Here is a 20,810-nt window from a genome sequence, read left to right as displayed (position 1 = left end):
ATATTACAAGCAGTGTTTTCATCCTTTTTCTCATATTTACACTACATGGTCCTTTTTCAGAAATGGACCGAGATTAGAACTTTGATAAATCCATATCAAAACCTACCTAGGAATGCGCGAGCCAAGACCACCAGCACGTTTAATCATGTCGCGAATGGTTAATTTTTCATACTCTTCATAAACCTTTGCAGTCCAAGACTTCTGCACTGCGTTTATTGTGTTCACAAAATTCACGTTAGACTTGTATGGTCTCTGTGACAGGCTATTGGAAATAGAGGTGGGGGAAGAGAGAGAGAGAACAATTCAAACAATCACAAACTTAATGAATAACATTTTATTTGAGCAACCATTTAAACTAAAAAAAAAAGCATTTACCTCGTAAGGCATTTATATCATAGCCTCGTAAGGCTTCGGAGCAAAATTGGGCCTTTCAACCCATTGAGTCTACTCAGCCAGTCAATCATGGCTGATCCACCTTTCCCTCTGAACCCAATTCGCCTGCCTTCTCCCCATAACCTTTGACGCCCTTACTAATCAAGATTCCATCAAACTCCACCATAAAAATACCCAATACCTTGGGCTCCACAGCCAGCTGTGGCAATGAATTCCACATCTGAAAAGTAACACCAGGTCACTCAAAATTACTTGCTCCAGTTTCTCATACCATCATACCGTATCCATCCCATCATTAGCCTGGCCTTGGGTAGTGCCCCTCTTTCTGTTCCACACAGTGGAGGAACTTTCCACATCTGGAATTATGTTTATGTAATCATCTTTTGAGTCTTCAGTAGATTACAGGAACCAGTTTATCAAATGCTTGGTTTTGGAAATCCTCAAACAAGTGAGATGGTGCTAATTTTCTTTTAAATGACAACATTTTAAAACTGCTCTTTCAACAAATGTTTTAATTAATCAACTGCCAAAATATTTTCCTACATATATTCCCCTTTTCTAACTCCTGGATTCCCTCACCCCACTTTCAGTCTGAAGAAGGTTTCCAACCCAAAACACCTCTATCTTTTTTGTCCTCAGATGCTGCCCGACCCACTGAGTTACTCCAGACCTTTGTCTCTATCTTGCCAAAATATTAAAATGCATTTAGCAAATCAGGCGGCCAAGTGGCACAACAGTGGGCTGCCTTACAGCACCAGAGCCCTGGCTTCAAGCCTAACCTCTGGTGCTGTCTGTGTGGAGTTTGCACGTTCTCCCTGTGACCAACAGGGTTTCCTCCAGGTGCTCCGGTTTCCTCTCACATCCAAGAGACATGTAGGTTTGCAGGTAAATTGGCCTATGTAAAATGCCCCTCATGCTAATGGGATAACTAGTGTGAACTATGTGATCTAAGGCCGGTGTGGACTCGGTGGGCCAAAGGGCCTATTTTCATGCTGTGTCGTTGAATTAAATCATACTGAGTTACTCCAGCTTTTTGTGTCTATCTTCGGTTTAATCCAGCATCTGCAGTTCTTTCTTACACATTAGGTGCTGAGGAATAAAAATTCATTTATTTTTGCTCTAGCTGTATGTGAACAATAGTCTACATTTACCAACACATATCAAATCCTAATTATAGCAAGAAGGCAAAATAGTTACTGAGAAGGAGAACCACTTAACAACCTTGACATCTTAAACCATCATCATATTGGAGTCTTCAATTGCTATGACGACTACACTCTATGTCTGGTAAGTCTTTGCTGTAAGGTCATTACTAAATGAGGCGTTTGAATCTATGGCATTTGCTACAACCTAACTTTTAAAATATTCCAACTTTAACTATTACATTTTAATTGCCATTATGTAGATCTGCTAGTTACCTCTAGAGAGCAACACTTCACAGCTGAGATACAATTTTCAACCTCCTTCCAACAATACTCTACAACTTGGAGGCACAGCAGTAAAGTTGCTGCCTTACAGTGCCAGAGACCCGGGTTCGATACTGAATATGCATGCTGTCTTTAGGTTCTCCCTATGACTTGCATGGGCTTTCTACAGAATCTATGGTTTCCTCCCACACTTCAAATACATACAGGGTTGTAGGCTAATTGGCTTGGTCCCTAGTGTGTGTAGGGTAGTGTTAGCATGGAGGTATGACTAGTCATAGAAACATAGACATAGAAAATAGGTGCAGGAGTAGGCCATTCGGCACTTCGAGCCTGCACCGCCATTCAATATGATCATGGCTGATCATCCAAATCAATATCCCATACCTGCCTTCTCTCCATACCCCCTGATCCCTTTAGCCACAAGGGCCACATCTAACTCCCTCTTAAATCCAGCCAATGAACTGGCCTTCACTACCTTCTGTGGCAGAGAATTCCACTAGTCGGCACAGACTCAGTGGGCCAAAGGGCCTGCTTCCACACTGTATCTCTAAACTAAAATCACATCTCTTTCATTGTAACTTTGTGTTCTTCAGCTTTCATCGTTCTGTCCCAATGTTGCTAAGTCATGAAATACAGCCTCATGGAAATCCCCTATAGCACCACATGGAGAATGTAAAGAGAGTAAATTAAAACACTCATCCTCTTGACCACTGTTGCAAATGGACTTTATCATTCTGCAAGGGTACTTTAAAAATAAAACTCATCTAAACTTGCAGACTTGGTGAAATCCAAAGCAGATTAACTTTAAATGATACTCCTGTGTTTGGACATGTCAAACAACTGACCAAGTATGCTATTGGCTTACCTCCTGAACACAAAATTCAGTATTTTGCAAAGAAAGTATTGAATTACAGTAATAGTTACACTTAGATAATGTCATAAGATCAAGGTTGGTTTGACTTGTAATAATAGATTGCACTATTTCATCCAACATAATAGGAACTAGTTTCATATTTCATTTGTATGTTTCCATGGTGACAAAATTAACATTAAACAAAAATGGAAAATTGCATCTGCCATTCATGGACTCCAGTTACACCCCGACAGCAATTTTTTTTAGTTCAAACCAATAAGCCAGTTCGGTATTCCGACTGCGCATACACAGGTCATAGATCGCTCAGGCTAAACACTCGCGGCAGACATGCATCTCGTTCCTATCCAGCCGCAGCTGGGTCGTCCCCGTCCCCTCCTGAGTGTCCCATCCGGGAGAGCTGAGGTCGGGGGGAGGGCAGATGGGGGGGGTAGGCGCCGGCTCAAGCTCGGCTCTGCCTATCCCGGAGGGGCGCTGGCCCGTCGCAGCGGCAGCCCAGGCCTGCAGGCGGCGCCGAAAGGAGCACCAATTCCAGCAACCCTGCCCATCCCACCGGCGGGACAGGCAGAGTCGAGCTGGAGCCTCCCCTCCTCGCTGATTGTGGGCGTGGGCCGACACTCCCGTCCGCGGACTTCTGGATAGACGACCCTCCTTCAGACTTCCTACACATTAGACTTTTGCGCCGTGAAGCAAAACTTCACAGCTGAGATACCATTTTCAACCTCCTTCCAACAATACTCTACAACTTTGTGGCACAGCAGTAAAGTTGCTGCCTTACAGTACCAGAGACCCGGGCTCGATACCAAATATGCATGCTGTCTTTAGGTTCTCCCTGTGGGATGGGTGGGAGCGGAGATTTCCACGGGCGCAAGGAACAAATGACCTTGCATTGAGTGAACTGAGTGTTCTTAACGTCCTCATTGTACACCGGCGTTTTGTGAGAATGGTTGGATCCCAGCTTCAGCACAACCAACGTTGGTCACATTATCCAGACATGCGGCGGGGGATCAGGGGCTGATGTGAGACATCGGCGATCCTCTGGAATCCTAGTCGGCCGCCGCTGAACAACGGGGTCAAGGAGGCAGCGCCCGACCCGGGGAGTAGAGGTGTCAGTTCTTCCAGCGGCGAGCTGGGATTTGCTTACCGTAACAAGTCTTTAGCTGAGTGAACTTTGTTAATTCTTACAGCCTTGGAGTTCTTCTTGCCAACAAAGCAAGCCCAGTTTCGACCCAACTCATCATGTACCGATCCCGGCAGTGTTTCATGACAATAGCTAGTTATATTCGTGCCTTCTTTCTTGTACTATTAATGATTAATGGGAAGAAAAATAAATATGCATTCACATTACACTCTTATATCTGAATCCACAGGTTTTTTTTTTTTTTTAAAGTTCCACGAGTAACTTGTGATCTACTCCTAGTAGCTTAATCTACACCTTCCACCTATGAATGAAAGGTCATTAGTTCATGATTACAGCAAACTATCAGACAAAAACTCAAAACTAATGAAACTTTGGACAGCTTCATTGTTTAAACAAAAATGGTGAAAACAGGTCATGAGTTGTGTCATAGCTATGAAATCCATAATGCCTTGCGCTTATTCAAATGCAATTTTATTTTTCAATTAAGGTCTTATTATGCAGAAGTATTACAAAAAAAGTGTGATTTAATATTTTTAGGAATTATTTGCTAGTGATAGAAATCTCACCTACTAGTATGCATCAATGAGTACATCAAAGTTTAGAAATTGTGAAAATCTCATCCAACAGGAATATTCGATTCCATAACACCATCAAACCATCATGGAATATGATGAGATCTTTGTACGAATTCTAACTGAAAGCCAAATATTGGCCAGGGCACCAGGAATATTGCCCTGTTCTTTCCAATTATTAGGTCATTTGAATCCATGTAATGGTCACTGTTTAACCTCACATCTAAAATTCACTTGCACTAGTCATAAGGTCCAGTGATAGGTGAGGAATTAGGCCATTCGGTCCATCAAATCTACTCTGTCATTCAATCATGGCTGATCTATCTCTCCCTCCAAACTCTATTCTGGTTCCTTCTCCCCATAACCACTGAAACCTGTACTAATCAAAAATCTATCAATCTCTGCCTTAAAAATATCCACTGACGGCCTGCACAGCCTCTGTCACAAAAGATTCATAGAAACATAGAAAATAGGTGCAGGAGTAGGCCATTCGGCCCTTCGAGCCTGCACCGCCATTTGATATGATCATGGCTGATCATCCAACTCAGTATCCCATCCCTGCCTTCTCTCCATACCCCCTGATCCCTTTAGCCACAAGGGCCACATCTAACTCCCTCTTAAATATAGCCAATGAACTGGCCTCAACTACCTTCTGTGGCAGAGAATTCCACAGGTTCACCACTCTCTGTGTAAAAAATTATTTTCTCATCTCGGTCCTAAAAGACTTCCCTCTGTCATTAAACTGTGACCCCTAGTTCTGGACTTCCCCAACATCGGGAATAATCTTCCTGCATCTAGCCTGTCCAACTCCTTAAGAATTTTGTAAGTTTTGATAAGATCCCCCCTCAATCGTCTAAATTCTAGCATGTACAAGCCGAGTCTATCCAGTCTTTCTTCATATGAAAGTCCTGCCATCCCAGGAATCAGTCTGGTGAACCTTCTCTGTACTCCCTCTATGGCAAGAATGTATTTCCTCCAGGTGTGGTCTCACCAAGACCCTGTACAACTGCAGTAGATTCCTCAGATTCACCACCCTCTGACTAAAGTCTAGTTTCTAGTCTAGATTAATTGATAACCAAACAGATATGTGACTCAAATAAATGATACCTAACACGTAAGTTCACTTATATATTAAAAACTAAGACGTACCTTAAAAAATGCAAACCATTTGTAATTATTAAGGACCACTTCAAAACCTTGGTTGTAAATCAATGTAAAGAAACCAAACACTCCATGTTCACTTTCAACAATATAAAGCTTCTGGAGATGTACAGTCACTGATTTTACTGTAGGACCTATGGCAAGACATTGCAACACAGCTTTGTCAATTAACAAACATCCTTTAAACGTTTCATTTCTCTTTTCACAATGAAGGATTTATGCATTTTCAAAATCGTTAATTCCTCTTTTGGTCCAAGTGAATTTATTTAAAAAAAACTGAGATTAAGCACTTTTTTTCAGAATTGCATAGAGGTAATGACAATGACAGTGGTTGAAACTTTACAAGATCTTAAACACATCCCCATATTATGTGTTTATTTCCACGTTAGCTTCTGCCTCATAATTAGTTTCGATTTCATAGCTCCGCCTAATAGCCTGAAATGTCCTTTAAATAAAACACGATTAACGTCACATTTCAGGGCAAATCATGCCTTAATTGTCTGGCTCTGTTATCTTATCTGTGCTTACTTGGCAAAATAAAATATCTTCTCCCAGGAAAACAAGTACAACATTTTAAAATAAGTTATATGATCGTTTGCTGATTCAGGAAACAACACCAATGATCTATCCCAGAAAGACTGAAGTTCAATAACTTTTCCCTCCCAATAATTCGCCTCCTCCTCCCCACCATGAAGCTCAGTAATCTCAGATTTCAATCGTTTGGCAGATTTAAACCTATAAACATGACTGTGACTCTCCAAGTTTCAACCGGCTAACTACATGTACATTAACATTAGCCGTTAAAATTGTTTGCGACATTGATAAAAGATTGGTAGTAAGCAGCCGAAACGGCAAGTTTTGCCGAGAACTTGATTTAAACTCACCCATCTTGGAACAATCAACATTTCTGTCCTGCCCTTGCTGCCCAACGTGGAACACCCACGTCCCCAACAAGTCCTCGTAAGAGCAGTTGGCCGGAGTGTCTGCCAGAGCGTAGGGCAGGGAGAGCAGCCCGAGCAAGGATAGAAGGTGCAAACACCGCGCCATGGCTACGCTGCACTCACTGACTGACTGACAACCTCACACTAAAGACCAGCGCCTCCCCGGGAGCGGCTCATGTGACCGCGCCGGTCAGGTGCTCAGACACGTGGCTGGCCCGGAATAGCAGCACTGTTAGTGGAGAAAGTCTCTCTCTGCTGCTTCCCGAGTAGCCAGTGAGGCGGGTTCCTGGTGCAAACTTGTGCTGCCCCCGGAGTTGTGAACGGTGCACGTCGTTGCTGCTCCGCAGTGGGCAGTGAGGGGGGTCCGCACTGCAAGTCTGTCAGTCTCTGCTTCTCCCGGAGTGGGCAGTGAGGGGGGTCAGCGCTGCAAGTCTGTCAGTCTCTGTTGCTCCCGGAGTGGGCAGTGAGGGAGGTCAGCGCTGCAAGTCTGTCAGTCTCTGCTGCTCCCGGAGTGGGCATTGAGGGAGGGTCAGCGCTGCAAGTCTGTCAGTCTCTGTTGCTCCCGGAGTGGGCAGTGAGGGGGGTCCGCGCTGCAGGTCTGTCAGTCTCTGCTGCTCCCGGAGTGGGCAGTGAGGGAGGTCAGCGGTGCAAACTTGTGCTGCTCCCAGAGTTGTCAGCACTGCAAATCCCCGCTGCTCCCGGAGTTGCTAGCGTTTTCTGTGTTTTTCTTCTTGTGGCAAAGCTGCCTCCTATTTTTCTCCTGTGGCTTACTCGCACTCACTCGGGGATTTCCTTAGTTTAAAATAAAATCAATTTCCTCCCCGAGGCTCGGCAGGTGGCCAGAACCAGGCTGCCGTGCAAACCCTCCAAAACTATCGCAGGCAAGTGGCGGACACAAAAAAAAATCTGAGAGGGAGTCTCGCTTACAAACCAATTGTTGCAAATAGTTCATATGTATTTAATCAGCGCAGCATGTCTTTAGGAATCTCTGCATTCGGTTTAAGTCTGAGTGGAAGGAGGTGCAAGTCAGTTGTGGGAACTCGAAAATGTTTGCTCAACACGTACCCGATTCTGTTATTTGGTGATGGGCATGAATTGTTCGAGTATGACTCTGATACGATAGGTAACCTCACGTGTGTGTACCAGAGGAGTTAAGATTTGGCCCAGGAATATGTCAAAGCGGATTATGTGCCTCAAACTCAAATTCCCATCGTCTCCACGTTTGATGTCTTATTTGTAATTGTCCAAAATATATGGATCTTAATTATGGATGTCTATAACAACTGAACAATTCAACGTTCTCTGGGCAGTTTCTCCACAATCTTAAATGACTTAATAAATAATCCTGGGATCATGATCTCAAGTTGAAGAAACAGTCTTTCACAATCTGCCCTACCAAATGTATGAATCTTAAATCACCTATCATTCTTTAAAACTCCACTCACAAACAACTTACGAATGCCTGAAATCAATAATAAGTATATTTTTCCTTGGCTGTGTTCGGAAGTATGTAGAGACCAGGTGTGGTTACACCAAAGACGTTTAGAAAAAGTTCTAAAGGATTTCTGGGTTGGCATAAAGCTGAATGGTCAGATTCAAAGTGCATCTGGCCCTTATGTGCTGGTATCTGACCTCCAGCTCGTACCTCATGTACACATTAAAACAGCTGAGATCCGTTGACTAACTGGAATCTAATAGTGTAACATGTTAATTGAAAAAATAAACCATTTACTTCTACTATTTAATGTCATTTGATCACATTCTAATACTTGCGTAAATATGAAATCCAACACTTTGTATCCTCTTCTGTGGAGGTTTAGCAAAAAGCTAGTAAACATTTAAACATTACTTTCTTTGGTTTTCTTCGATATAACATGCCGGTTACACATACAAAAGGGAAAATATACCAAATGGAATTTTCTTTTAATATACAATTTGACTAATAAATAATATCATAATTTTCTGCGTGGTTGTTACCACACCCCAAATGATAGATTCTACCATCTTCTATTCTATTGTTAGTCCAACCAATTTACAGTTTGTTTTTTTCTCTTTCTTGAATGGTGGGATTAAATATGATGTCCTATAATTCATGGGGCACAGTTTAGCATTAAAGATCAAAATGTGTCTGCTGTTTCTATTTTGATTCCTTGAGGTAGGACAAACTTGGATCATAGATTGTTTTCTCTGGAGTGTCGGGCTGAGGGGAGACCTTGTAGAATAGAAAATGCAAAATTATTTTTATGAGGATGTTGCCAGGACTTGAGGGCCTGAGCAAAAGGGAGAGGTTGGGCAGGCTGGGACTTTATACTTTGGAGCACAGAAGGATGATGGATTATCTTGTAGAGGTGTACAAGATAATGACGGGAATTGAGAGGGTAAATGCACAGAGTCTTTTACCCAGACTTGGGGAATCAAGAACCAAGGGATATAGGTTTAAGGTGAGACAGGAAAGATTTAATAAAACCTGAAGGGGAAACTTTTTCTACATATGGAATGAACTGCCCGAGGAGGTAAGATGGACACAAAGTGCTGGAGTTACTCAGCGAGTCAGGCAGCGTCTCTGGAGAAAAAGACAATGATGTTTTTTCAGTCAGGACCCTTCTTTAGACTGAAAGTTTGAGGAGTGGGAAAAGCTGGAGGTGAGAAAAGACCAGGACAAATCAAGGCTGGCAACAAATTACCTCAGGCTGGCTGGTGCTCCAGTAGGCCAATTGTTAGCTGGGAAGGTGTGATCTCCAGAGTGATACAATATGGTGAACTGTGGAACTGATTTAAACAACTATGGAGAAAGGCATGAGGGGAGTGTTAGTTAAGTTACTTAAAATTAGAGAATTCAATGCTCATACTGCTGGATTGTAAGGTACCCAAGCGAAATATGAGGTGCGGTTCCTCTAGTTTGTGTGTAGCCTGACCCTGGCAATGGAGGAGGACCTGGACAGAAAGGTCAGTATGAGAAAGGGAAGGGTAGTTGAAATGGTTGGCAACTGGGATCTTTTAGGCCTCTGCGGAACGAGCGTAAGTGTGCAGCGGAATGGTTGCTGAGTCTGCGTTTGATCTCGTCGATGTACAGGAGCCCACATCGATTGGATAGACAGTCATAGCCTTTTTCCCAGGATTGAAATGGTAAAGACTAGAGGACATAGTTTTAAGGTGAAAAGGGTTTCTGACCTTCTCCCATTTTTTGTTATGTTGGAGTTCAGCAAGATGACTAATGAACCACCAAGTTTTGGCAGCAAAAGAGTTCACTTCAGCTCCAACTGCAGCCCCCTATTTTCTGATAGTAGACTGTGATATTTGTATCGCATCTCCCAGCAACCTTCTCGACACAATTATAGCAAACTAATCAACCTATCACTCAAGCAACAAAACATCTTTTCGACAAGAATATCTTGAAATTGTGCAAAAGGGCATGTGGGGTCTTTCTTCTTGCAGCTATGAGCTGAGTTTGCCAAGTAAACATGGAACACATATCTTTACCAGTGACATTGCAGTACATTTTGACAGCTGGTATCTGGCTTGTGAAGGATGTTACCTGCCCACCAGAGATTGTTGAACATGATGCCTGACATCAGATTCCAGAAACAAACAAGTTATTCTAAGTTTCATCACGGGAAGATATTTCTAGTCATTTCACAGTCATCCTCAAAGTCTCTTTACAGGCTCATGGGAACCTTTAGGTAGTGATCACTCAAAATAGAAAAATGAGCTTCCGGGAAAGAAAGAAGGTATAAGCAGCGATATAAATGCTCAGTGTGTCAAACTACACCCACAATCCACTCATCAAGGATAACCTGCATCAACTGTGGCACAGGTTACAGATCCAAAAGGTCCTCCATTTTAAGAATAAAAGAACTGCCTGAAAGGTAACACGACCGGTGATAAGCGACTGTCGGGTTTAGCATTACTAAATGATTTTGTCACCAACGCTACATATAGGGGTAACCACTGTGCTGCCCAATTTGTGATGTAGTGCAAAACACATTTAAAATATGTGCATCGTAGGAGGCAAAGGAACCCCCAAAATACCAGAGAAACTGCTATTTGCCCCAATGTTATGGTTTCTGCTTCTACCTGTCATGTGACATCAAAATTGGAGGAGTTGCAGACAGTGATGAATGCTGTCAGAAGATACAGTGGGTATATATCAACCACAGAAATATGCAGAGAGATGGAGTTTAACCCAAGCAAGGCCCTTAACTAGCAATGTTACAAAATTTTGAGATTTTAAAAATCAAGTCTGTAATTTATCCCATCAGATAAAGCATAAAAATAAGTTTAATTTGACACCTAATTCACTTTCATATCTCAAGTATTTAAAAAGTTATGGCCATTTTCATACTCGGAAATGAGCATCTTGTTCCCTATTGATTTTCTATGGACATAACAAAAAAGCTGTGATCGTGAACAGTCAAAAGCCCATAACTTTCTTAAAAATTAAGAGAACTGAATGAAATTTTCAGTTATCATAGATTGAAGCATTCTGAAACAAATATAAAATAATCTTACTTGGATGACCTGAAATTAAAGCATATAATTAGTAAGTTACCTAATTGTAGCTAATTTCAGACTTCAATTACTAGATCTAAACATCTATCCATTTCTTAATAAATGATTAACATTTTTAAATAGCCTAAATGTCCAAATAATATTCACAAATAATTCACAATAAAACATGATTTTTAAATCTAATTTACATTAATTTATAGACCAAATGGAAGGAATTTAGTGTTCAATTGCTGTAAATAAATGCCCATTTAAATCAGCTTTCTAGTGGGATCCTGTGGAACGCGCTGGTTTAGAACGTTCACATTGCGGTAGATTTGTGCCCCAAATGCCCAGAAAAATACTGCGGGATATAATGGGCCCAAAATGAGCAACTCGCAATATTAAACTTTGTATAAAGGGATCTTTAGAAGCCCTTTTTAATGTAAAAATAAGCTACATACCTTCTGTGGTTTGCTTTATGGGACCCTGCGGTTGCTGGCGGTCGCGGGTTTAGAGATTGATTTTTAAACTACTATAACTATTATACGAGGCCTTTAAAACTAATAATAGCTTTTGCGACGGGGTCTTCCAGCGATTTTTCGTTAATAATTAACTAGGCTGAACATCTTCGATTTGAACAGCCTAGAGAAAATCGCGTTTTAAACCCGCCCCCCTCTAAACGGCGCCAACATCGCACACACACGCAGCGACAGATTTTCAACGACGCTTCAGGTACGCTTTGCAACATACCTACCTTAACTGCATTGAGGTACAGAGGGATTTTGGAGTCCAAGTTCATAGCTCACTGAAGGTGGCAGCACAAGTAGATAGAGTGGTAAAGAAGGTGTATGGTATGCTTGTCTTCATTGCTAGGGGCATTGAATATAAGAGCCAGGAAGCCATGATGCAGGTCTACAGGACTTTTGGTTAGGCGGCATTTGGAGTACTGCTGGCAGTTCTCAATGGTACTCAATTCTGCGAAATTGGTGAATCTCTGTAATTCTATGGCTTAGATAGTTGTAGAAACTTAATCACTGAGTTAGTCGAAAATGGAAGTTGGCAGATTTTTATATACAGTAATCCTTTGGTATAATGGACCATAGGGGAGGGAATGGTGACTGTTATTGCCGATTGTCTGTTATAACTGAGTAAGGTATTATCATTGTAATGGAAACAAACAACTGTAGTTGCTAGTTAATACACAAAGGACACAAAGTGCTGGAGTAACTCGACAGGTCAAGCAGCATCTCTGGAGAACATGGATAGGTGACGTTTCGGGTCCTCAGTCCAGAACTGGGCCTGGAATCCAGATGAGTTGACGGCCCCGGCCTGCCCACGAACGGGTGAGAGGGGAGGATCTGCTGAGTCAATGTTTGCGGCCAGAGGTGGCCGGAGTCCAAGTAATGGGCTTGTCCCACTGAGGCAGTTTTTCAGCGGATTGCTGGTGACTGTCAGAGTGGAACACACACACACACACACACACACACACACACACACACACACACACACACACACACACACACACACACACACACACACACACACACACACACACACACACACACACCCCTGACCAACGGACTGAACAAAGATGGCAGATTGCAGGAGTGGGGCGCTGTTGTGTATGGCTGCTCTGCCTGCAGTCCGCATTTTCACCCTTTTTTAATTTTAACGTTTAGTCCTGTTAAAAAACAAATGTTAGCTGGAGGTCTTTTATGTGGTGGGCGGGGGGGAGGGGAAGGGGGAAACTTTATTCCCTAGTCCCTACCTAGCTGGAGAGGCGGCTTCCCTCTGAGCAGCTTCTTCGCCCCTTCCTCGCGGCCTACCATCGGACTGGAGCGGCATTTCCTGTCGGGATCGGCCGGGACTACAGTTTCGGCGGCGGTGGCACAGCGCTGGGACACCATCAGGGAGCGGGCGATGCCTTACCGGGCCACCGTACGGTAAGCTCCGGAGTGCTGTGACCGCCGACTCCAACATCCGAGGAGCTGTGGCTGCTGGATTTAAAACACCGCGAAGCCTGGGATCCGAGATCGCCGGAGTCGGAGCTCCAACCAGCGCGGCCTGAGGACCTCGGGAGTCGCGGTCTCCGGGGAGGAAGCGGCCGCTCCAAATATTCCAAGCCGCTGAGGAGTGTTCACCCGACGCCGGAGTTTTATCTTCCCGGCAAGAGGGCCTATAACATCGGACTGGCTGCGGAGGCCACAAATAGGCCCCGACCTCGGGTGATCACAGAGGAAGAGGACTGAACTTTTTGATACCTTTCCCCACAGTGGAACATTTTGATTCTGTTGTGGGGGGACGTTCATGTTGAATTCTATAATGTGTTGTGTAATTTTTCTCTTTTTTTAAATTTTTCTATGGATGTACGGAAACGTAACTATTTCTTTTATGTAAAGCACTTTGGTTTCAACGCGAGTTGATTTAAACGTGCTATATAAATAAAATGTACTTACTTACATCGCTTCCCGTGGGGGCAGCGGCGCTGCAAGCTGAGGGTGGCGTGGACAGCCGTCGGTAGGTCAGTCATTAAGTGGTCCGTTAAAGCTAGTGTTTTACTTTACTGTATCATACATTAAGGGATATGGGTACAATGCAGGAAAATGGGATTTATGTTGAAAATCAACATCGATCTTGACAACTGGTGGAGTAGGCTTGATGGGCTAGGTGTCCTACTGCTCACATTTACTTATGTTCTTATATCTGTTGAAGAAAGCAGACAGCTCATACCTGTTAGATCAGATCAAAGGCTGAATGAAACTCCTCCTCCACCCTATGGAAGTCCCCTTAACTACATGATCATGAACACTCCTTTTATTGCTGAACAGAAACCAAATTTAAAACACTTCGCATCTTTACAAGGTTTTTACTGCTTGTGAAAAATGCCTTCCAGGTTAAAATATCAAGAAAATAACCGCTGTCCTGTAATATTGTCAGTGCCGTAGGTGGCTGCTATTTGTATACATTGTGTATGCAAGCAAAGACTTTCACAGTGCCTAGATACATGTGACAATAAAGTATTCCTATTCCTTCTTATATAGCAATCCTTGCAATTTAGGCTTCAGATTAACAAATCAGCCCAAATCCTTTAAATTCCCAATACTTGGTACAGCCTGAGTTCATGCTCTCTCTACATATTCCCACTTGTTGCAAACAAGCACAAAAAATATATTTTTAATAATTTTTTTGAAGTTGTGCTTTCGGCCTTGTGTCTCGATGCGAAGATACATTTTATTAATGCAGCTAAGATTGAGAAGTGAGACTGTTTAGATTAGATTAGATTCCTTTATTGTCATTTAGACCTTTCGGTCTAAACAAAATTATGTTGCCTGCAGTCATACACAGAACCAATAAAAACAAAACATACAATAAACACAAATTAAACATCCACCACAGTGAGTTCACCAAGCACATCCTCACTGTGATGGAGGCAAAGTCTTAGTCTCCGTCTCTTCCCTCCTTGTTCTCCCTCTGCGCTGATGCGATCGATCCAGGCCAGAGATGCCGCCCTCCAGTCCAGCAGACCTCCGTGGTGATGTCGCCGCCGCCGAAAGCCGGAACGCCGTCTCCGCTCCGAGACGGCCCGCCACAGCATCAGCTCCGGGCAGCCGCCCCAGCTCCAGGCCGCCGCCCCAGCTCCAGGCCACCGCCCCAGCTCCGGGTCCCGCAGTCTCCGCTCCGGGCCGCTGCCCCAGCTCCGGGTCCCGCAGTCTCCGCTCCGGGCCGCTGCCCCAGCTCCGGGTCCCGCAGTCTCCGCTCCGGGCCGCTGCCCCAGCTCTGGGTCCCGCAGTCTCCGCTCCGGGCCGCTGCCCCAGCTCCGGGTCCCGCAGTCTCCGCTCCGGGCCGCCGCCTCAGCTCCGGATCCCGCAGTCTCCGCTCCGGGCCACTGCCCCAGCTCCGGGTCCCACAGTCTCAGCTCCGAGCCCCGCTGCATCAGCTCCAGGCCGCCGCCGAAAGCCAGAACGCCGCACCAGCAAGTCGGGCCACCGCTGCCTCAGCCCCGAAGACGGCCAGCCTCTCATTGGTGAGTCCTGGCTGGCTCTGCCTCCGGAGCCTCGGGGTCAGTCGCAGGCTGGAGGCCGCCAACTTCGCCATTAGGCCTCAGCGCAGATGGAGGCAGAGAAGGGGGATATGACATGAAAAAGTCGCATTCCCCCGAAGGAAGAGACAGAGAACATGTTTCACCCCCCCCCCCCCTCTAACACAACCCAACAAACTAAAACTTAACCAAAACAAGACAAAAAAAACAACAGAAAAAAGTAAAGACAGATGGACTGCAGGCGAGCCGCAGCTGTTAACAGCGCCGCCTACTCCAGGTGAATTGCTTGTTTATAATCGGTCACCGTTTTTGATGGTTGCTTAGCAGTAGGCTGGTGAAACACCCATCCTTTGCAGTTCATCTTCACCTGTGCAACACTGCTTCTTCCCGCCTGGACATGAGTACACCAATCCTTTCAAATGCCAGCTCCCAGCTGATCAGTGATACTATACACTGCATGGCACTAGCGGCTGGTTCAATATCCTTGACAGCCTGGAAGATCCTGTCCCCATGCTGTCAATACTGTTATTTGTGGCTTCTGGGGTTAATAGCATTACAGATTTTGCCACAGGATGAGGGAAGTGATTATCATAAGAAGATTTGTGAAAGACCAGGCAGAGTGAAAAAAACAACTTGCATTCCAAAGAAACAGGATACCGGTTTCTATTCCCTTGGAAGTTGAGGAGAATCAGTATGTTGACGAATATTCTATCGACCTACTCCAGGTGCATGGTAGAAAGCATGTTGACTAGGTGCTTCACGGCCTGATTCGGCAATGTGAATCCCCTGGGATGAATGAGACCACCTGGTTCATCACAGGTACTCTCCTCCCCACCATAAAAGGGATCTCTTGGAGGCACTGCCTCAAAAGGGCAGCCAATATCATCAAAGACCCACACCACCCTGGCCACGCTCTCATTTTGCTACTATCATCGGAAAGATGCCTGAAAACTGACCAACAAGTACAAGAACAGCTCATTCCCAGCAACCTTCAAGCTTTTGAACACTACACAACACTATTTCAACAACTACGATCTTCTATGGACTGTGCCTTTGGTTGCACGAAGGAGTTTGATTTTTGCACTGTTATGGCTACGATGATATTAATTGCATTTTTGATGATTATATGTTATCTGTGTGTTATGGCATTGACAGACTAGTTAAGCTGCAGCAAGTAAGGATTTGATAGTTATGGCACAGTGACATACAGTATGACAAGTAAACACCTTGACTCAGAACGGTGCCAAGTGCCAGGGCCGGTCCTAGGCCGATTGGACCGATTTTTCCAAATTGGGCCCCGTGTTAATTTTCCGTATTTCATATGGAAATACAAATTAGCTTTGTTAAATAAATATTAAACCAAAAACATTTGCCATACGGATTTTTTTACAAAACGAACATGGATAACAACCGCTGTGAATAATAAACGATGTGTTAACTGCTACTGTAGCAGATTTTGTGTGCCTATTTTGTGATATTTATTGAGATAGAAAGATACAACGGAGTTTGGGCAAGATATTACCTTGCAACATTCTGTATGTCTGATAGATATTGTGAAATGGAACTGAAATTATGGGAGGATTACATAAAACTACAATTCAAAGGTAATGAATATACAGAGTATTCTTATTTCCATCATGAACGTACAATAGTGATATAGGACACCAGGTCCTACAACGGCAAACTCACGAGCTACTACGGTATGACTACGTGTTAAAAAGTATCACATTTTTACATCCTGAGTATATTTTACTCGTGGACATTTTTCAACATGTTGAAAAATCTTCACGAGTTACCACGTTTCCCAAGTACCTGCCATTGGCGCTAAGAAATGGCATGTTGGCCTTTATAACAAGAGGAATCGAATATAGGAGCAAAGAGGTCTTTCTGCAGTTGTACAGAGTTCTAGTGAGACCGCTCCTGGAGTATTGTGTGCAGTTTTGGTCCCCTAATTTGAGGAAGGACATTCTTGCTATTGAGGGAGTGCAGCGTAGGTTTACAAGGTTAATTCCGGGATGGCGGGACTGTCATATGTTGAGAGAATGGAGCAGCTGGGCTTGTACACTCTGGAGTTTAGAACGATGAGAGGGGATCTCATTGAAACGTACAAGATTGTTAAGGGCTTGGACACGCTAGAGGCAGGAAACATGTTCCCGATGTTGGGTGAGTCCAGAACCAGGGTCCACAGTTTAAGAATAAGGAGTAAGCCATTTAGGACGGAGACGAGGAAACACTTTCTCACAGAGAGTGGTGAGTCTGTGGAATTCTCTGCCTCAGAGGGGGTGGAGACAGGTTCTCTGGATGCTTTCAAGAGAGAGCTAGACAGGGCTCTTAAAAATAGCAGAGTCAGGGGATATGGGGAGAAGGCAGGAACGGGGTACTGATTGGGGATGATCAGCCATGATCACATTGAATGTATGTGATATGAAAGTGAATTAGGTGTCAAATTAAACTTCTTTTTATGCTTTATCTGATGGGATAAATTGCAGACTTGATTTTTTAAATCTCAAAATTTTGTGACATTGCTAGAAAATGTACCTGCATCTTGGAGGCCGAAGGTTAGGTTATTAGCCAAGAAAGATAGACTTCGTTATCCCTCAGTACAGCAACATCAAGAACGATGTTGCTGCACTGAGATATAGCCAAGTCTATCCCTCATTGCTAGCAGCTGATGGGAAGCGGCTGTAAAGTGGGAAGCGGCTGTAAAAGGCCAGCGCTGCTGGGGGGGGGGGGGGGAGGGAGTTCCTTTCAGAGCGTGTGGGTAGTCTGGCCAGGGGTAAAGTTGCGGGGAGGGCAGGATGGTTGTGATGGAGGGGGTCTGCCGGGGATCATCCAGCTCAAGATGATCGCACTGACATATGGAGATTACTCCATATGTCAGTGCGAGTAACCTCAATTGATCCCATGTTCGCGCTGACATAGGATTAAGCTCCATCGCCCGCTGTGATGTTATCAATCACACGCTGACCTACTCCGCTCTATGATCTTTGCTCTTGAGCTGGTCCCCTCACTGTTCAGACGGAGAGCACTGCCAGATGTGAACGGGCCGGCAGAGATGGCAGTCGGTTCCGCTGTCCGGTAATGGAGGCCACTCGTAGCCACGCGAGCTGCTTCCCTCCCCGGCCACAATGCGTTGGCTCCGCGCACGGAGCGCCGCGTCAGCGGTGAGTGAGTGTTACTGGCATGAACCCGACCCCATCCTTCTCAACGCTCCCGCAACTTTTTCCCTGGCTAGACTCGCCACACGCTGTGAAAGGAACTCTCCCCCGAATTGTCATGTTACTCACGACACGTGACTCATATATAATTATTTATTTATATTTCTACGAAAAATTTTCCCAATTGGGCCCCGCACCTCCTAAGGCCAGCCCTGACTAGTGCTGTTAACAAACTATAAGGGCAGACCCCAGTAAAAACATCAAATATATGGTTTCATTGAATGTGGAGTTATATATAATTAATAAATTATCCCTTCATATTTATGTTATAGATGTCAGCTCAGGAATCCAGTAAATGAACCATTCAATTTAAAAATAATTCCCTTAAAAAATACGAATTTAGGTACCGGTCTGATAAAATAACCATATAGCTACAGATTTGGTCTCACCAGACTGTATGAGAACTATGCCAAGGCTTCCTACAAAGATGCTCTATCCTGAATGCAATGAGGCCAAATTTCTACTTGCCTTACTAATTACCTGCTGAATAACATGCTAACTCGTTGTGTTTTGTAAATTAGGCTGCCAATTTCCCACTGTTCTTTTGCCTTCCATAGTCACTTTCCATTTAAATAATACAGGTTGAAACATTGTTCCCTTGGTACCTGACATGGTGCCGAACCACAGAAAGCCTGAACCACAGACATTGCTCCCAATCATCTTCCTCTGAGCAGGAGGACTGTTCTTTTTAAGTATAGGTGTTCCCTCACTGATATAGGGTTCCATATCCCATTTCCATTGATTAGAAACATTGTGACATGAGGTCACAAAAGTGTCCTGGTCAGTTAATTAGCCACAGATTAGTGCAGATCTTTGTTAATTTTAGATCTTAGTTAGAATGAGTTAATTAGTATAGATCTGTACTAAAGAAACAATGGGAGCTACTGGATCACAGAATGCCAGACCAGACTCATTTAATTTGTATTCTGCTTTTCTGTTTGTCTCACAAAGTGGATAGTTTTTCTTTTAACAATCGTTTCTCTTTTCCCACTTTATACTTCAACTCACTATTTCCCCCTACTCATTAAATTATATATAGCCCTTTAACTACTAATACCTTCATAAAGCTTATATGTCTCGAATTTTAAGATAATAATCTCAGTTCTAAGTTTCTCGCTCTCAAATTGCATATGTGATGTTTCCTCACTTTTCCCCAGAAGATTCTTTATTATGAGATGATTAATTAATCTCATTATACAAAAAAAAAAAATCTGTTTGCTGGTCGATTCAGCAACATATCCTTCAGAAGAAACTGTTGGAAATATACTTCATGAACTAATTGTTCAGATATCTTTTGCCAATTTAATTAGTCTAATCTGTAAGAAGGTGAAGATTAGTGAAGTATCTGTCTCACATTCATACATTGCCTTATAACATAGGATTGTTAGGCTTATTGTCAAGGAGAGTCTATGAGGCTTATAGGCTACTCCCACCAGTGTCCTATTACCTTGCTATTTCTTATCTTCTCCCAAGTTGACTCTACGTTTGTACACAAAAATGCAAGAGAAACTCAGCGCAGCAGCATCTATGGAGCGAAGGAAATAGGCAACGTCTCGGGCCGAAACCCTTCTTCAGACTTACTCTACGTTTGACTCTACGTTTATACTTCTGAGGCATTATTGTTTGATCTCATCCTTTATGACAGACCTGTTCTACTTTTCCTTTCTGCCTATCCTGAAATGTCGAGGACCTATGCAATTACACCTCCTTTGTGGCCATTAGGTGAGAGCTATTTCTTTCCATCTGTGTCATCAATTCATCTACCGTCTTGCAAATGACGAGTATGCTAAAACACCCCCAAATAATTTAGCCTTTTTACCACTTTCAACTAATTTGCCACTGCATTTGTGTAAATTCTGTTCCTTCCTGGTATATTCTGGTTATCGGCATGAAGATCTTTATTCTCTACTATTACATTGTACATTGTCTTTAATTTTCTAAATTTCTCCATGGGTGAACTTTGCTCTCAACTATTCAGTTTAAAGCATTTCAGACATTGATGTACTTTAAGAAATTAAGAGTATCAAACATTGTGAGGTCTGCCCAGGAAAACAGCAAGGTGGTCAACAATCAGCCGTGAAGCTACTGAATGATGGGGAAGTCATGAAGAGCTGAATAGTCTAATCTGTCTTCTATTTCTCTTATTCATATTCTTGTAATAAATTCGGTTAATTCAGCTATTCATCTCCTAACTTCACAGACATAGTCCTTACTTTAGCTGGCCTGATGTATTTTACTGTTGATTATCAGTAGTCTATGATTTCCTTCATCCTAACATATTTTATTTTATTGTATCCCATCTTCTCTTGTTTTTGTTTAATATTCTTTTTGCATTACTTATTATTTTCATTTTATCCCTCAGCTGCTTTCCAAAAAGTCATGTTTCAACTTTTTCTGTTGCATGTCTCAAAGTTTATTTTATCTTGGTAGTGTTTTTTTAATCTTTTGTTGATAGTGATTGTGCAACTACATAAATCAAGTTTTGGCTTTTAATAATACCATCAGGGTTTGCATTTAATCCAATAATTATTTGCCTCCTACAGTTCGTCTGTAGGATTA

The 20,810-nt window shown here is 43.3% G+C and overlaps 1 protein-coding gene across 1 annotated transcript in view; it reads right to left on the bottom strand.

Moving 5' to 3' along the window:
* ctsc (cathepsin C) overlaps positions 1-6,674 on the bottom strand; it is a 34,181-nt gene extending 27,507 nt beyond the window's left edge. Inside the window, exons 1-4 of the mRNA XM_033022456.1 lie at positions 6,450-6,674; positions 5,554-5,699; positions 3,836-3,993; positions 107-262 (exon numbers count right to left, since the gene is read on the bottom strand). Coding sequence (XP_032878347.1) covers positions 107-262; positions 3,836-3,993; positions 5,554-5,699; positions 6,450-6,612 — 623 coding nt within the window. The 5' untranslated portion in view covers positions 6,613-6,674. The remainder of the gene's footprint in view (positions 1-106; positions 263-3,835; positions 3,994-5,553; positions 5,700-6,449) is intronic.
* Between the last annotated feature and the right edge of the window lie 14,136 nt (positions 6,675-20,810).

The sequence above is a fragment of the Amblyraja radiata genome, chromosome 6, assembly GCF_010909765.2.
Source record: "Amblyraja radiata isolate CabotCenter1 chromosome 6, sAmbRad1.1.pri, whole genome shotgun sequence".
Lineage (NCBI taxonomy): Eukaryota > Metazoa > Chordata > Chondrichthyes > Rajiformes > Rajidae > Amblyraja > Amblyraja radiata.
This window is presented reverse-complemented; position numbering and strand designations above follow the sequence as displayed.